The 16,995-nt window shown below is 42.4% G+C and overlaps 1 protein-coding gene across 1 annotated transcript in view; it reads left to right on the forward strand.

Annotated features, from left to right (window-relative positions):
- Positions 1-16,995, forward strand: part of Arhgap42 (Rho GTPase activating protein 42) — a 221,895-nt gene that overhangs the window by 164,833 nt on the left and 40,067 nt on the right. Inside the window, exons 6-8 of the mRNA XM_028873103.2 lie at positions 3,388-3,498; positions 11,434-11,538; positions 13,642-13,771. Of these exons, the coding sequence (XP_028728936.1) occupies positions 3,388-3,498; positions 11,434-11,538; positions 13,642-13,771 (346 nt within the window). The remainder of the gene's footprint in view (positions 1-3,387; positions 3,499-11,433; positions 11,539-13,641; positions 13,772-16,995) is intronic.

Below are 16,995 nucleotides of genomic sequence, written 5' to 3' on the forward strand. Positions count from 1 at the left end.
GTAATATCCAAGAGTATATAAAACTGAAAATTGGCACAAACAATTATTTCCCTTCTATCCCCCTAGTCTCCATTGGAAGGGCCTTGAGAGGAATAGCATTGTACACAGCAGCCAAGTCTCCAGAGAAATGAGCTCAGACTCTTATGTCAAGGGTCTCCTAGACTACTAGCAGGGTGGTGATTGTATGGGAAGGCTTCATGGGACACCACATATTTGTGGCTGGGATTTGTGTAGTGATATGTCAGAGAGAAAATAAGCAGGAAGAGCCAAGTCCGGGGAAGCCAGGTGCAGAGACTGTCACTCAGGGCATGTTCCATTCCCTCAGCCATAGTTCTGACTGCACATTTGAAATGCTGTCTTCTCAACATTCAGACACCAGAGACTCAGTGTCCAGCATTGTTCACTAGAGGGCAATCACACGACCATCTGTCTGCCCACATTCCTAGAAGGGGAGAAGTGTCCCCCACAAGCCATAGTGCTTTCACACACAGTTTAGGCAAAAAGCCACTTCTATCAGCTGGTGAGAGGGTTGCCACACTTGCAGTCATAATTTATACCCCAGGAAGCCAGACTCAGTCACTTATCCCCAAGAAACCCATTAAAACAGCCTGACTCATAGTAAAGAGCAAGAAAGATTTATTTAATGTGGCCACATTGGGAAGAGGGAAAATGAGATCCAGTGGACATCTCCTACCAGGTCCATCTTTGGTCCTGAGGTGAGAATATTTTTTTTTTTTTGAGACAGGGTTTCTTTGTGTAGTTTGGTACCTGTTTTGGACCTTGCTCTATAGACCAAGCTGGTCTCAAAATCACAGAGATCTGCCTGCCTCTGCCTCCCAGTGCTGGGATTAAAAGCATGTACCACCACCACCCGGCCAAGAATAAGTTTAATAAAGGGCCAGGGATATGCACATCTGAGCAGTCCTGGCCAAGGTATGGGGGATTGGTTCCCCTATAACTGGAGACAGTCTCCCAGGCCTTTTCTCTTCCCAGTGTGAGATTCTTAGGAAATTCCCATTTCTCAGGTGTATTGTTTCAGAAGTCTGGTGGTTGGATTGAAGGACACGATTGTCTGATAGGATATTCTCACTTACTCCAGGCTGGTTGCTATAGGAATCCTTAAACTACATCCCTGGACATTGACTCAGGGCAGTCTCCTTAGTAATCCTTCCAAAAGAGAGCAGCCAGGCTGGCAGGCACGACGCTTCTGCTGAGCCTGTGAACTAGGAACAGCCACTTTGGACTCTAAAGGTGTCTCAGTATTTTAGAATCTTCTCATGTGCTAGGCAGCACATCAGTGATGACATCTTTTAGAGAGAATAAAATCATTAGATAGATTGCAACCTCAAGACCTTGTGTGGTCCCAAAGCTTGCTGCTGAAGAGTCTGCTGTTGCTTTTCTTCCCAATGCCTGCGTTCACTGATAGTGGTTTTATGGTTTGAAAGTGGCCAAAAGGGGACTGTTGACACCACAGAAACCGGCACACACCACCAGTCAGACTTTCTCTCATCCCCTTCTCATGCCTCACCTGAATTCATTCTGCTAGGCAATGATATGCGGAAAAGTGGTACATTGATCTGGAATCCTGATTTTCCTTCTATTTCGGACAATATTGTTCCTAAATGATTTTCCATAGCCAGAAACATTTTTGCTCAAATCTACCTAATTTTCAACATATGTTAGTTTAAACTTTGGAATTCTCAACTTTAAACCTCAAATGAGTTGCTGATGATACTAGATTATTTATAACGGTATTACCAAATACAGCATATGTGTATGATCATCTTGAGAGGTTCTAAGTGAGATCCTTGTTTCTGTGATGACCATGGCAAGAAGCTGCATGCTCTTGTGATACCTTCCGGGTGACATTACCCTTGTCAGTGGCTCCCAAACAGTGTTCTGTTCCAAGATTACCGTCAGTGGGCTCTACTGCAGACAGCCTTTCTCCTCAGCCGCTTCGTTAATCTGAGCAGCAGCTGGAGAATGGAACAGGGCAAGGAAAGTTGCCCCTGTGCTTGTATAGAACCAGAGTCAATCTTCAAGGGTGTATCCAGGACAGCGTGGAAAAGACGAAGCCAGAGAGACAATGAAACAGAGTGCAGTCAGGAAGAGGTGCCCCTGATAATGGTGGAACACGATCCACCACAGAATGGTTGGTCAGCTCTTTGTTCGTTTTTGGCTCTGCTGACATACTGCCTATGCCAGATTTTCCCTAATGGTGCACTGCCTTCTTGCTTAATATTCTCAAAGACTTCTTTGATTAAAATCCAGATTTCCTATGAAGCATCTAAGATCTTCCAGTCTTACTTTCCCTGTTTCTTCTGCAGCCATCTCTGCCAAGCTCTTCCACCTCTTAGATTTCATGATGGTGACTTCTGCCCACATTCCCTGACCCCTCCTCCTCTTCCTCCTGCCCACACTCCCTGCCCCCTCCTCCTTCTTTCCTCCTGCCCACACTCCCTGCCCCCTCCTCCTCTTCCTCCTGCCCACACTCCCTGCCCCTCCTCCTCTTCCTCCTGCCCACACTCCCTGACCCCTCCTCCTCTTCCTCCTGGCCACACTCCCTGCCCCTCCTCCTCTTCCTCCTGCCCACACTCCCTGACCCTCCTCCTCTTCCTCCTGCCCACACTCCCTGCCCCTCCTCCTCTTCCTTCTGCCCACACTCCCTGCCCCCTCCTCCTCTTCCTCCTGCCCACACTCCCTGCCCCCTCCTCCTCTTCCTTCCTAGTCTTCTTCTTTCTCTCTTCTCTCTTATTAATTTTTCAACATACAAAGAAGTGGGTTCCAGGGTGACCTTCTCACACATGTATATGATTATTCTTTGTCCCGCCCACCCACACATGGTGCCCTCCCTCAACCTCTGTTGCCTTAATACTTGTTCCTTCCTCTCTGAAACTGTACTCCTCTGTCTCCTGACACATCCATCCCATCACCCTCTCTTCCCCTTCCCTCCTTTTAGACCTCTTTGTCCCCTCTCATAGGCTGAATTAATTCACTCTCAATTGTTTGTGCTGAGAAGCAATTCTACCAGTTTCTCTCAGAGTTTAGTGCCTTCTCTGATTCTGTAGATTTTATATGCATTTGCACACCTCTTTGAAGATTCCCCCATAATTATACTGTAATTTTCAATGTCTCTCTTTAGTTTTCTGTAGCCTTTTCATTTCAATTGTGAGGACGTTTTAGCTTGTTATACCATACCCTTTGATACTTAGCTCAGTATGTATGTACATCTGTATTCATCCTCACACACTATGTAAGCTGTAGTGAGTTGGAACTGCATTAAAACTCTTTGCAGGAAGTGTGGGGTTTACTGGGTCTTGTCTCCCTCTGTGTATAGACTCATCAGTATTTAACCCTGTGTCATGCTGCTGGTTTTTCATTTTTTAGGCAGATTCACAGATTGGCCGAGAACATCAGAACTTCTATGAAGCTTCATTAGAATATGTCTTTAAAATCCAAGAGGTCCAAGAGAAGAAGAAGTTTGAGTTTGTGGAACCAGTAAGTCATAGTTTTCTTATATATAACAGCCTCAAAAATGATCTATGAGGAAAGTGCTTTAGAGCGATTTTTTTGTTTGAAATTATGATCAAAGAAAATAAAAAGAAGAGAGTTGGGGAAGGATGAATACCTTTAGGGTAGTGAATTCCTCTATCTTTTTGTAACGGTGAAAGAATGAAATGTACCAATAAAACCCATAGAATGCACAATTCAAATAGTGAATTTTGGATTCAGTTAACAATATATCCATATTGACTCACCGACTGCAATAACTCTACCACAGGAATGCAAGTTATTAAGAGTGGAGACCACCATGTGTGGAATGCAGATTGGGTGCTTGAGGGAACCCTCATTTCTCTCAGAAACCTAAAACTATGCTGGAAATAAAATCTATTAATCTAAGACTAAGACATGGTGTGTACATTCCTATGGCACTGAAGTTTGATTTGTCACCCTGATGTGGCTAGGAAAAGCCTGGGCCATGAAGGAAGCTCACTTCTGGTTTTATCTGGGAGTGCCTTCCCAGAGAGGATTGATCGGGTTGGGAAAGGCTGTGTGCACAGTCCCGAAAGTGGGTGGAACATCCCTAGAGCTGGGGTCCTGGACTGAATAAAGATATAAGAAGGAAAAAGCCATCGGGTTGTCTGTATTTCCCCCTCTGCCTCCTGCTCCACCGCGATGTGAGGGATCGCAGCACCTACACTCTCCCCACAGCCTCACGCCTTCCCATTATGACTGACTGACTGTGCCTCCATACCACAGGAAAATAGTCTCTCTTCCTAACTTCAGTTGCTTTTCTCAGAAATCTGACGACAAGAAAGAGAAAGTTACCTATATGTGAGTGAATACATTCCACCTAGACAGCATTCCAGAACTTTAAGGTGAATGGAGAAAAACCTAGGGCCCTCTTTCCCTCCATGCCCACCAGCTCTTCCGTACAGACTGAGACCCTGTACTCCTTTGCCTGTGAAGCACTTCTTTTCTTAGGTTACTATAAGAAGTAATGGTTTCCCCTGTAAATGGTATTGCAGAAGGGAACAGGTGAAGACCCTTATTTTATTCTCTTAGCATTTTTCAAAGTATGGTCGCTCACATAAGCATCCTCATAAGGTGGCATCCGTGAGGGTAAGGTCAGCTCTGGTGTCAAGGTAATCTTCTGGTGCAGATGTATAGACGTGGCACAGTTCCCATGAAGTGAGACGGCAGGACCACTAATGCACAAGGAAGCCAAGAGCAGGGCCATCTTCCTGCGACAGTCCTTGAGATACTCATTTGTAATAAAATTAAACACACTGTCCCTGCTTCAGGGAGAGGATGGTGACGCAGTCAGGAAAGAGTGTCAGTGTTTTCAAACACAATTGTCATAATCTATTTCCTGTGGGTCCCCAGACACAGACAATGAGAAAGAACAGAGCCTCCAGGAATGCGGGTTCCCTCCTGAGATGCAGGGCCTCAGCTTTGGAGTCCACTGACTCAGTCCTGTAAACAAGGCACTCTGTGTGCTGTAAAACCAATCTCTCAGCCAAGAGCGTGAAGGCACTCAGGCCATAACTCAGCCTTGGGGATTTAATTTTCACCTTTTGTTTGGAACAAGGGACTTCACTCTAAATTCTGTTTGCTGAAGAACTGTCCTTCAGTTCCCTTAGGATGAAGAAGTAACTTACGTAACAAACCATCTGAGGATTAAGCTTCAGATGACTTTAGGAGTCCTTTGTATGACAGAGACTACTTCTGAGATTCCTGGTCCCCTCTTACTGACTAAGCCCTGCCAGAGAGCCCCATTATGACCTTTTTTTTCCTTTTAGGATTTTGAGTAACTTGGTATATGTGTCTTTGTCTGTGTTTGGGATTCCATGTGTATGGGTGCCCTTGGAGAGTCAGAAGCGAGTGCTGGATTTGACAGGTCATGTGCCTCCTGATGTGGGTGCCGGGAACCAAACTTGTACCCTCTGAAAGAGCAGGCCCAGCCTCCCCTGACACACACTTCTTACTTCTCCCTAGCTAGAGAACTCCTGTAACACCTGCCTCCCTCCCAGCATTTCTAAGTTGAGGCTCTTTTTACACCCTGGTACGAGAGCCTGTTAATTCTGGCATTTTTTCCCTGCATATTCCTTCCATACGTGTTGACATGTCTTTCTAATGCTGCCCACTCCTGTGCTGTTATTCCTTGCCTGTGCCTGGAATGACATTTCCTCATTTGTGTACCTCCTGGAGAGTGACTTGAAGTTGGCTGTTGCCTCATTTGAGCTTCTTTATGGCCCATTCTGTCTGGAAATACTCAGCTCCATCTTCCTATGATATAACATTAGTTGTATCAAGAGGAGATTATAGAATCATTTGCTCACAGGTGGTAGGCGGAAGGAATAATAAATATCCTTGAACTGTAGGAAATGACACTTGAAATGTGTTTTCTTCCCCTCACCATGTCCCAACTGTGACAGCCCATTAAGCCTTTTGTAGCACATGCTTTCTTACGATGCCACTCTTAAAATTGAAGTGAGATGTGTCCTGCGTTATTTTCTTGGATGCTGTGCTTTCCTGTTAGAGTGTCTGTGAACTGAACAGTCCTGCCTCTTCTCTGGCTTTAGTCTCCTTGGTAGAGTCTTGCAAGATTTCTCTTCTAGTGACAGGAAGAGTATGAGTGGGACCAACACCATGTGAGCATGAAAGTTGATCTTCCACGTCTACAAAATCACTTGGAGCAAAAATTTTGGTTTTACCTGGGCTTCTTTGTCTGTTTTTTTTTTTTTTTTTGAGACAGGATTTCGTGTAGCCCAAAGTGGCCTCAAACTTGTTGTGTAGTTGTGGTAGCCTTAAACGCTGGATTCTTCTGCACTGTCTGGAGTGCCAGATTAGAGGCGTGAGCTACCAATTTTAAAGCCACTTATAACATTGTATATATAATTTTCCTGATGAGTGGAGAGAGATCTATTCAGATGTTTGCCATTGACTATTCTTTCCCTAGTTGTGATGTCTGGAGAGTTCTGTGAACAACCAGTTCACCAGAGACTTGTGATGTGTGGGGAAAGATACATTTGGTTTAGAACTTCATAGGACTCAGACTATCATGACAGAGGAGGCAGGATGGCTGTGGGAGCTGGCTCAGACCTGGCCAGATTCGGAAACTAGAAGTCTTGTGGTGACAAACCACCAGCTCCGCCTCCAGTGACGCATTTCCTCCAACAGGCCCGCTTCCTGAGTTCCACAGCCTCCACAAGGGCACCACCAGCTGGGAACCAAGTGTTGCCCATTCAGGCTTCAGCAGGTCACCCTTTGTACCTGTTTCTCTGCTGCTGTCCTGGTGTTGGTGTTGGCTCACTTCCACTGCCTGGCCTTAAGGGTGAATGAAATTAGGATGGGTGAGGCTTCCTAGTCCGCTTTAACTGAGATCTGGGCCGTTTCCCGTTTCACATGAGCTTAGAATCTTCTGGTCCTGAGAAGATGTGAGTTGGGTTCTGGTTTTTACTACACCTGTCTATCAATTTGGAGAAAATCTCATCTTAACAATTTCAAGTTCTTCAAACCATGAAAGTGGGAGATTTTTTATTTGATTGCACTTCTATAGTATATTTATGTTCTGTTCATGGTTTTAAGAATATGTTTTGAATCAAATTTACTAAATTAATTCCTAAGTATGTTATTATTTTAAGGCTATTGAAGATAGGAGTTTTCTTTCTTTCCTTTTCTTTTTTTTTAAAGATTTATTTGTTTATTATGTATATGGAAGAGGGTGCCAGATCTCATTACAGATGGTTGTGAGCCACCATGTCGGTGCTGGGAATTGAACTTAGGACCTCTGGCTCTTAACCTCTGAGCCATCTCCCCAGCCCGAGTTTTCTTAATGTCATTTTCACATTGCTTATTATAAAGCACCTCAGTATAAAATCAGTTTTTAAACATTAATCTCACAGAACTTGTTTATAGTTCTATTATTTTTTTAATGGGTTCCTTAGGATTTTATGTACATAATTTGGTGCATTTGTGAAGAGTTTTGCTGTTTTCTTTCTAATCTAGATGTCTTGCATCTCCTTTTCTTGCCAAATCACATAATGAGCATAAATGTCTGGAGTCTTCTTCCAGAACCTGGGACTATTCAGCCTTTCATGACTAAGAATAATGTTAACTGCAGGGAGCATTTTTGTCAGTGACTCGTGTTTTAATAGGTAAAGCTGTGCATTTTAGTGTCAGTGATGTTACTGGAAGAGCTGTGCAGAAATAGATGGTGGCATCTCAGAAATTAGACAGAGAAACACAGTGACAGTGTGGTTCTGTGCAGTTAGGGATCTCCTCCATAATGGGCTAAAGTCAATTTATTCCTGAGGATGTAGCTCAGATGGGAGAATGCCGGCGCAGCATGAGGGAAGTCCTCATGTTGATATCTTGTCAGCACCACATAAACTAAGCATGGTGGTGTACGTCTGTAATCCCAGCATTTGGGAGGTAGAGGCAGGATGATCTGTAGCTCAGGGTCATCCTTGGCTACATAGTTAGTAGCCAGCCTGGGATAAATGACACCTTGTCTGACAAATAAATAATATATAATAATTAACTGATAATCCAGTAAAAAATGAGTGACATGATTATACAAGCGTTTACAGCCCAGTTTGGACAGCAGTTGCCTAGAACTTCTGCACAGACTCCTGCAAAGCTCCTCCCACCTCCGGGGCTGGCCCCACCCTCCTCTCTCAGCCACATTTAGTCTTACTGGTGGCTTGGGGCTTTAAGTTGTAACTCTTTTGGGAACACCATATATTATGGTGTGGAGAGTCCTCCCATGTAGTTGACTGCTTATTAGTGTGGAGAGTCCTCCCATGTATTTGACCATGTGTACATTAATGTGGAGAGTCCTCCCATGTATTTGACCATGTATACATTAGTGTGGAGAGTCCTCCACCGGGTCGTGTGTTTGAACCTGTGCCCCAGCTACCGGAGCTGTTCCAGAGGTTGGGAATCCTCTGAATTTTTAGCCAAATAAGTCTTCAGGTGTTTTGTGTGGAGAGCAGTAGCTAGTGCATAAGAAACACATTCACGTGGCATTCAGTGGAGCAAACTATGAATGTTTATTGGGTTCTAAAGATTATCTTCAAACACGGTGTCAGTGTTGACTTTTGGTCTGGTTTAGGGGCTAATAAATGGTAGTATTACTCTATACACTAGGGAAATAGTAAAGTGTGACAGAAGATTTTCCTGGTGCTAAAGGAATGAATCCTGGGTAAAGACAATTGCTGCCAAGCCTAGTGATGTCAGTTTGCCCAGAACCCACATGGTAGAAGGAGAGAGCTGACTCCTCCCTGAAAGTAGTTCTCTGACCTGTCTGTGTGCACCATGTCACACTCACACACACGTACACATATATACAACATAATAAGTGTAAAATGAAACTATATGGCAATTAGTAATATCATCACCGGCATTTTTGTGAAGGTCACTTTTGCTCTATGGTAAGCTTAGGCCTGTCCTTCCTGCAGCACCCAGGCCAAGCTACTGAGCAGAGATGACAGGCATCTGAGAAAGACAGTTCTTCAAAGTTCTCGGTCTTTCTGCTGAGCTGAGCTACATTGGTTTAACGTGGAATTTGTCAAGCATGCAAGCAATGAGTATATGTGTGCACTCCTTCTTAGGAAAAAGTTGAGCTCTGCTGCCATCTAGGGCTGTTATTTCACACACATTTTTGTTTAGACTTTCCCAAGCTGCTTTCAAAGAACTGCAGCGCAGAAGAAAAGGTGACATCTCTTGGTGTGCCGCTAAGATTCTTTTTAGACTTTTTACTTTATTTTGTGTGTATGAGTTTTGCCTGCATGCATGTATATGCACCACATGTGTACCTAATACCCACGGAGGCCAGAAGAGGGAGTCAGTTCCCCTGGAACTGGAGTTACAGAGGGTCATCAGCTGCCATTCGGATGCAGGTATCCAGGTGCCTTTGGGCACAACTGGTGCCCTTGACTGCCGAGCCTTCTCCACAGCTTCTGGGGTGTGATTTTTATGTACTTGAATAAAACTATGCATTCCCCGCTGGGCACTTAGCATCCAGTGTGAGAGAAAACGGCTTCTTCCCACTAAGTGCGTCTGCAGCCCACTCACAAGCCTGGCAGGTGGATTGCAACCTGCACGGCAGTCACTGCTTCAGAAGTGCCACCGAAACAGAGTGCTCGAATCGTGAGTCTAAAGCATAATTAGCAAATAGGTCTCAGTGAAGACTGCTGGCTCCCGGTCTGCCGAATCACTTTCAGATGAGAGCTTCAGGGACTCACATGGAATGAGTGAGTGATGGACATCAGAAGTCTTTTTCTGTGCGGAAGGGACTCTCAGGTAGTTGAGGGTACCCGCCACTTTTATAAGCACTTAATATTTTAATATATACTATAACTGTAGTCCAGAGCCTGAAGCCAGTCTCTATGAACTCACATACACCATAAACTCGTCTGACCTGATGATAACATGTCACCATTTTGCTGTGTCATATTTCTGACATGAGTGTTTCCCCCCATGTTCTGAGCATTCAAAATATTAGAAAAGTGGATTTGTGTCTATTAGCTATTTTATAGATGTAGTGCAATGTTTTAAAAATAGCTTCCCTGTAAATTTAATTAATATCGTGGCTCATGATGGCATCAAAACAGCACCTGCCCCCTATGACATCTCGTTCACAATAAGACAGTTTCATCTGCGCTAATTACAGATGCCGCCAGAGAGAGCACTTCTCTAATGGCTTTCTGAGCTGTCCTATGGCTAGCACCCATGTTAGATATGTGCTTCAGAAGCATTTTAATGTGTTTACCTTTGAAAACATCTAGATCTACACATTCAGGGCCTAACTGAAAGCATTTAAAATCCAGTTTTAAGCTCCAATTGGCTCTAAACTGGAGATTAAAATTCAATGAAAAAAAAAAAACAACTTAAAAAAACATTTTGAAAATGTCAGACTCCTTGAAGTGAGCATAACTTTATATATGTTGAAAGAAAACCATGAGGTCATTGCTTTCCAGCAGAACCTGCTCTTGGTATTGGCAATCTCAACACACACATGAGATGATTCTGTGTGAGGTACTCCTGTTTGCCCACACAGAGGAGGTGGGAAGAAGCTGCCCACATATGAAAAAACCTTCAAAGAACCTTTCTCTTTTAATTTAAAGATAATAAATGACAGAATATAGGTGTCTTAAAAATGTGTTCCACTTTGTTGCAGCAAGAAGCTGTGGGCTGATGAGTTAGTGGCACAGATGTGCAATGAGATTTCAGTGAGTTACATCAAATATCAAATCAACTCTTTTTTTCCTAGATAAACTTACTGTATAAACATACCTGTCCCATAATTTTATGATAAGCCCTTCTTACAGAGTCAAATACATAGCCATTAAACTCGAATAAATTTGTAATTTCAAGGCTAGAAATATGGATTGTCTTTTCTGAAGATTGTAGTCAAAGTAGGAAAGATCATGTGATTCCATGTTTTGACTCAACTCTTATCTGCTTTTAATTCTTCTTACTGGAAACCTTCTCTAGTCAATACCAGGATCTGTACTGCCACCTTGTGGTCATTTTTTGTCTCCCTCTGTACAAATTGTTGCTTGTCTTTGCCCTGTGACTTTCTGCCCCTTCTGTATCTCTAATCCCCTTTCGGCTTCTGTTTGGCTAGAAACCCTTCCTGATCACCCACAATCCCACATAGAACCCTCAGTGGCCTTTCATGATTCACTTGTGGCAGAACTGTCCGTCCTCAGCACACCTGTTCATGACCAGACATGAGATAATGGGCAACGCTCCTTTGTTTCTGTCTCACATTCGTGATTCTGTGGCCAAATGCATTGATTGAAAGTTGTTACTTTGGGAAATTATAATGAAATGTGATTTCTTTAATATTTCATATTGAATGATCTTTTCATATATAAAAAACAGACTTTTATGATTTTGTGTATGTTTTTATCTTCGCAGCTTTTGTCCTTCCTTCAGGGTTTATTTACATTTTACCACGAGGGATATGAACTTGCCCAGGAATTTGCACCGTATAAGCAACAGCTGCAGTTCAACTTGCAGAATGTAAGAATGCACCTGCTCTCCCCGTCATTCCGTAGCAATGACCTCAGAGTGACTCAGTTGGAACCAAGCCAGACCTTGTCTAAGTATGGTCAACTGCAAGTCCACATTATAGATGTCCTCATAATTTATTTCCTTCTGATGAATTGTAAGAGAAGAAAATTATGGTAGAAAAATGTATGCTACTGTGTTTTATAAAAGTAAATATTACCAAGGTGGAAGACCCTGAGTTACTTGGTATTCTTGTTAGCTTTGTGGGTGGCACAGGATGAATGGAGTCTGGATTCTCATACCCACTGTGAGTATAATTAATACAGTGTTAAAGATGATACATTTTTTATGGACCTTACCATACACAAGCTCCTCATCACATACAAGCAAGAATAGTAAATACACATGGTGGTGCATATATTACTTAACCTGATTATACAAATGATTTTACAATATATACAGATATCAGAACCTCACAGGTTCCTACAATGTGTGTTCCTTTTATCTGTGAGTTATCCTCAAAGCCAGGAACAGAGGAGGGAGTCTTCACATTCTAAGGCCTCATATCTCCTAAATCATATGTGAAGCAGGTGCTATTGATTATTTGCAGATAAGTTTAAGTTTAAATGTAGCTTTGAAGCATTCAAAAGCATTGCGTTAAAGAATGGGCGTGAGTTACTCACAAACCGGCCATTTCTACCAGCTTATTTTGTGAAGTCTCTGAACACATAACGACACTTCCACCATTAGCCAGCACGTTTCTGCCACTGTCAGACCTAGGCAAGGATGAGGTCCTAATGTTGAGTCTTCAGTCACTCTAGTCATAATAACCAAGGAAGCCTTCACTCAGTTTTCTGTGAAAGCTGTTCCTGCTTGTTAGGTCTTGTCTTTGTGGAGTCTAGTGAGGACACTACCTGGCCGGCGTGCCCCTGAAGAACTATGCAATTGGATTTTTCTAGTCATGTTTGGGTTTCAGCTTTTACTGCACTAAGATCCCCGAGCAGGAATGATTTCATCTTTAACCCGTTTGCATTGTCTTTTCAATGTGGAAGGCAGTTGTCTGTCTTCAGTAAAGATTAAAAAGGAAAATTACCCACACCAGAGTTTTATGAGTTGTTTCTGTATTAGCTACAATATCCACAGTTGGAATAGGAAAAAGGAAGCACTTGAAAATAATCAATCCTTGTGTTTTAAAGAGAAATACAGCAAGAGAGTCCCCAGAAAAGGACCCTAATCTACTTTAAGGTTCATTTCTCTGTTTGTGGGCCACAGAGAGATCTTGGGGTGAGCTGTGGATTTTATGTTTTTAGATATACTTTGTGGGGGTATTGTGTTTTGAATGTAAAACAGATTCTTTTGGAGAAAACCTCTTTTTTCCCCCTACAGGTTACACAAACTTATTATCAAGTGTATGAACTATTACTTTCAAAAGAAGTAAGAACTTGGACTTTGTATAAATAAATTTTCCACCCGTCTTCTAAGAACTGTGTTAGTACTTCCAGAAACCAAACCATGTGATGTCTTCTCAAAAAAGCCTTTCAACTGTAGAGTTCACTGAGATGTAGACTCTGGAACTCAGTTTATTTGAGTGACCACCTTAATCTACCCATGTGATCAATTTATTTGTGAGTTCATCACAGCAAAGTGATTTTATTTAATTCTAAAAAATAAAAATCAAAACAAGCCTTTGGGACAAGAGGAGATATTTTTTTTAGTTGTCCTTTGTCACGTATATTGAAAGCATCTTTTTTTCTCCCTCAAAAGTGATTAAGTTCTTATGTATCTACTTTTAATCTTAGCTACCCAAAGCTAGCAGATGCTTAACAATGTTAGTTGCTGTTGTTCACTTACTTGGGACTCACCAGAGAGTGGGAAAGTAGAAACTATCTCACATAAGGAGAGCCAGAGAAGAATGTAGGCAGTCACCAGGAATGTCTCCACTAAAGCGACTCAAAGCAGACACACAGCTCAGCACAACAGAGTCCTTATATGTTCGGTAGAACCAATAGGACCAAGCTTGCCCTGACAGCCTCGGCAGTTTTGAGACTTGAGGTGAGAAGTTCCTCAGACCTGGTGCAAAATGCCCAGTGAGTGTGTTGTTTCCCTTCCCTTCAGACAAGGAATAACTTTGAAAGTACTCGACAAGAGGTAGAGAGACTGATGCAGAGGATGAAATCTGCTAACCAGGACTACAGACCCCCCAGCCAGTGGACCATGGAGGGCTACCTTTACGTCCAGGAGAAACGTGAGTCCCAGAGACCAATTTGAGGTCTCTCTTTTTATTTTCCTTTTCATTTCCTGTGTGTATGGGGTCCATGTGTGTGCATGCATGTTGGCATGTGTATGGACACATTGTGTGTGGTTGTACACACACATATACACTCATGTGTATAGAGATTCATATCAGAAATCGTTCCTCATATGGCAGGGTCTGTCAGTCAAGCCCAGAACTCTCCAATGGGGCTAGTCTTATTAGCCAGTGTATTAGCCGGGGTTCTTGAGAAACAGGACTGATTGATTTATTAGAGTGACTTACAGGCTGCAGTCTGACTATTCCAACAATGATTCCCAGTGAAAAGTCCAAGAGTTCTATAGTGGTTCAGTCCACGAGGCTGGATGTCTCGGCTGGTCTTCAGTATATGCTGGACTCCTAAGGAAATAGGCTCTAACAACAGTGAAGGGATGAACTCCCCTGTGAGAGTGAGGGCAAGCAGCCAAAGAGAGCATGCTTCCTTCTTCCATGTCCTTTATATGAGCTGCCACCACCTTTATATGCTCCAGATTTAAGGTGGATCTTCCCACATCAAATGATTCAATCAAGAAAAATCCCTCACAGATGTACCCAGCAGCTTGGGTTTTGGTTAATTCCAGATGTAGTCAAGTTGTCAACCAAGACTAGCCATCACAGGCAGCTTGCTCTGGGGACTCTCCATCTCTGCCTACTGAGGCTAGAATTACCGGAGGGCCAACATACCCTCCTGACATTCATTTCACTTGGGGTCTGAGATCCAAACTCAGGGCTTCATGCATGCATAACAGATACTTTTATCTCCTTAGCCATTACCCTACCCGCCTCTTATTGCCTTACCCCCTCTTAAAAAAGAGAGTGTGTGTGTGTGTGTGTGTGTGTGTGTGTGTGTGTGTGTGTGTGCATGTCAGAAGACAACTTGTGGGCTCTCCTTCCACCATCTTGGTTCCAGGGATTGAACTCAGGTTGTAAGCGTTGGCAGCAGATGCTTTTACCTGCTGAGCCATCTAGCTGGCCCTGCATTTGGTGTGTCATAATTCAACGTGCTGTATCTGTACCACATACTTTGGTTACTTACTTGAAATCAAGGCTATGGTTTCACAAGGGAAGACTGAATCTCTGTACAGAATTTAAGACCGTATTCTGCCCACCATCAGCAAAGTGAGGAAGTATTTCAGATTTTAGCATAGGATCGCTAATGAGAACAGTGCTAAGTTCAGTTGTAGAATTTGGTTGTGGTACTCCATCTCAATTTAAAGTTTCATAGAAAATTGAAAATCAAAACCCTTGTCAGGATGAATCACCTTGGTGACTATACTGCTAGTTTTTCCCTCAGAAGCATCATCGTTACATTAAATTCTGGGTACTGCCGGTATTCAGAAGCAAAACTGGCAATTATGCCATGTCTCATGTCTCATCCACAGGCTTTACTTTCTGAGGTGAGAAAACCATTAGCAGATGCAACAGAGCGCTGTCATAGCAGCCTCATGCTCAGAATGTTTTTCCCACAAAAATTAGCATAAATCCATCCATATACGACTGAGGTAGGTGACAGGATCCTTTCTGTGTGCTGTCACTAAATGAAGCCACTTTGACCATTTTGGCTAAATCGACTCAGTTTCAAGTCAGATGTGCCCTAAAGTGCCGTTCTCTCACTAGTGATAAACAAGCTGTTATTTCCAGTTTCATGGATCTGTATATGCTTTTGGAAAGTAAAAAACTGCATGTGTAGATTTTGCAGCCTTATATATATTTCTGCTTTCTGCCATCACTCCCTGGGATTAAAGGCTCACTTCTTGGGATTAAAGGCATGAGTTACCATGCTTGGCTGTATCCTTGAACACACAGAGATCCAGGTGGATCTCTGCCTCTGGAATGCAAGGATTAGAGGTGTGTGCTACCACTGTCTGTGCTCTATGTTTAATATTGTGGCTGCTCTGTCTCTGACCCCAGATAAGTTTATTAGCATGTACAATATTTCGGGGAACACAGTACCACATTTCCCCTTTTTTGTCTAAAATTTAAAAAAGCTTATAACTAATACAAGAAAAACTATATCCAATAAGTATATATAATATATACAGTCAAGAATTACATTAATGATGTCTAGTCTGGAGCTAGAGCCAGAGGAATAAAATAATAAAATAATTTTAAATAAAATAATAAAAGCCTTGAACCAGAGGAATTCTCTACAGAATTCCACCAGACTTTCAAGAAAGAGTACTCTTTCATTATGCTACAAAATAGAAACAGAAGGAACATTGATTAATTCTTTTTACAAGGTCACAATTAATCTGATACCTAAACCACACAAAGACCCAAGAAAGAAGAAAATTACAAAACAATTTCCCATATGAACATAGATGCAAAAATTCTCAATAAAATAATTGCAAATTGAATGCAAGAATACCTCTGCATTAGATGCAGAAAAGGCCTTTGACAAAATTCAACACTCCTTCATGATAAAAGTCCTGGAGAGACTAGGGATGTAAGGGACAGATATCAACATAATAAAGGTGATTTACAACAAGCCACAGCCAACATCAACCTAAACAGAGAGGAACTCAAAGCATTTCCACTAAATCCAGAAACAAGACAAGGTTGTCCATACTCTTCATACCTATTCAATATAGTACTCAAAGTCTTACCTAGAGCAATGAGCCATCTGAAGGAGATGAAGGGATACAGATTTGAAAGGAGGAAGTCAAAGTATCTTTATTTGCAGATGATGTGATTGCATATATAAGTGACCCTAAAAACCCTTCTGGGAAACTCCTTCAGCTGATAAATTCTTTTAACAATGTAGCTAGATACAAAATTTCTTATGCTCTTTCTTCTTTTCTTTTTGTTAATTTGTTTGTTCTGTTTTATTATTTGTTTTTCCATTTGTCTTTTTGAAGAGGGAGAAAGAAGGTGTGGAGTCAGAATGGTGGCGAGGTGGGGGATGACCCAGGAGGATATGAGGGAAGGGAAGCCATGGTCAGAATATATCATACGAAAACTTTTTTCAAAAACAAAACGATAAAAAGCAATTGAGAGTATTATTCCTTTAAACAGAACCCCCAATGCCTATGCACAGCTTGCTCTTCTAGGCTATATAATGTTTTTTATAATATCTAAAGGTTCTGAGGTAACGGTGTGAAGCGGTGTTCGTGAATGTGACAATCTCTGCCACGGTGTTTTGTGGTCACTGGGCAGGACAGTTGGGCCTCTTTTGTTTT

The sequence above is a fragment of the Peromyscus leucopus genome, chromosome 7 (genome assembly GCF_004664715.2).
Source record: "Peromyscus leucopus breed LL Stock chromosome 7, UCI_PerLeu_2.1, whole genome shotgun sequence".
Lineage (NCBI taxonomy): Eukaryota > Metazoa > Chordata > Mammalia > Rodentia > Cricetidae > Peromyscus > Peromyscus leucopus.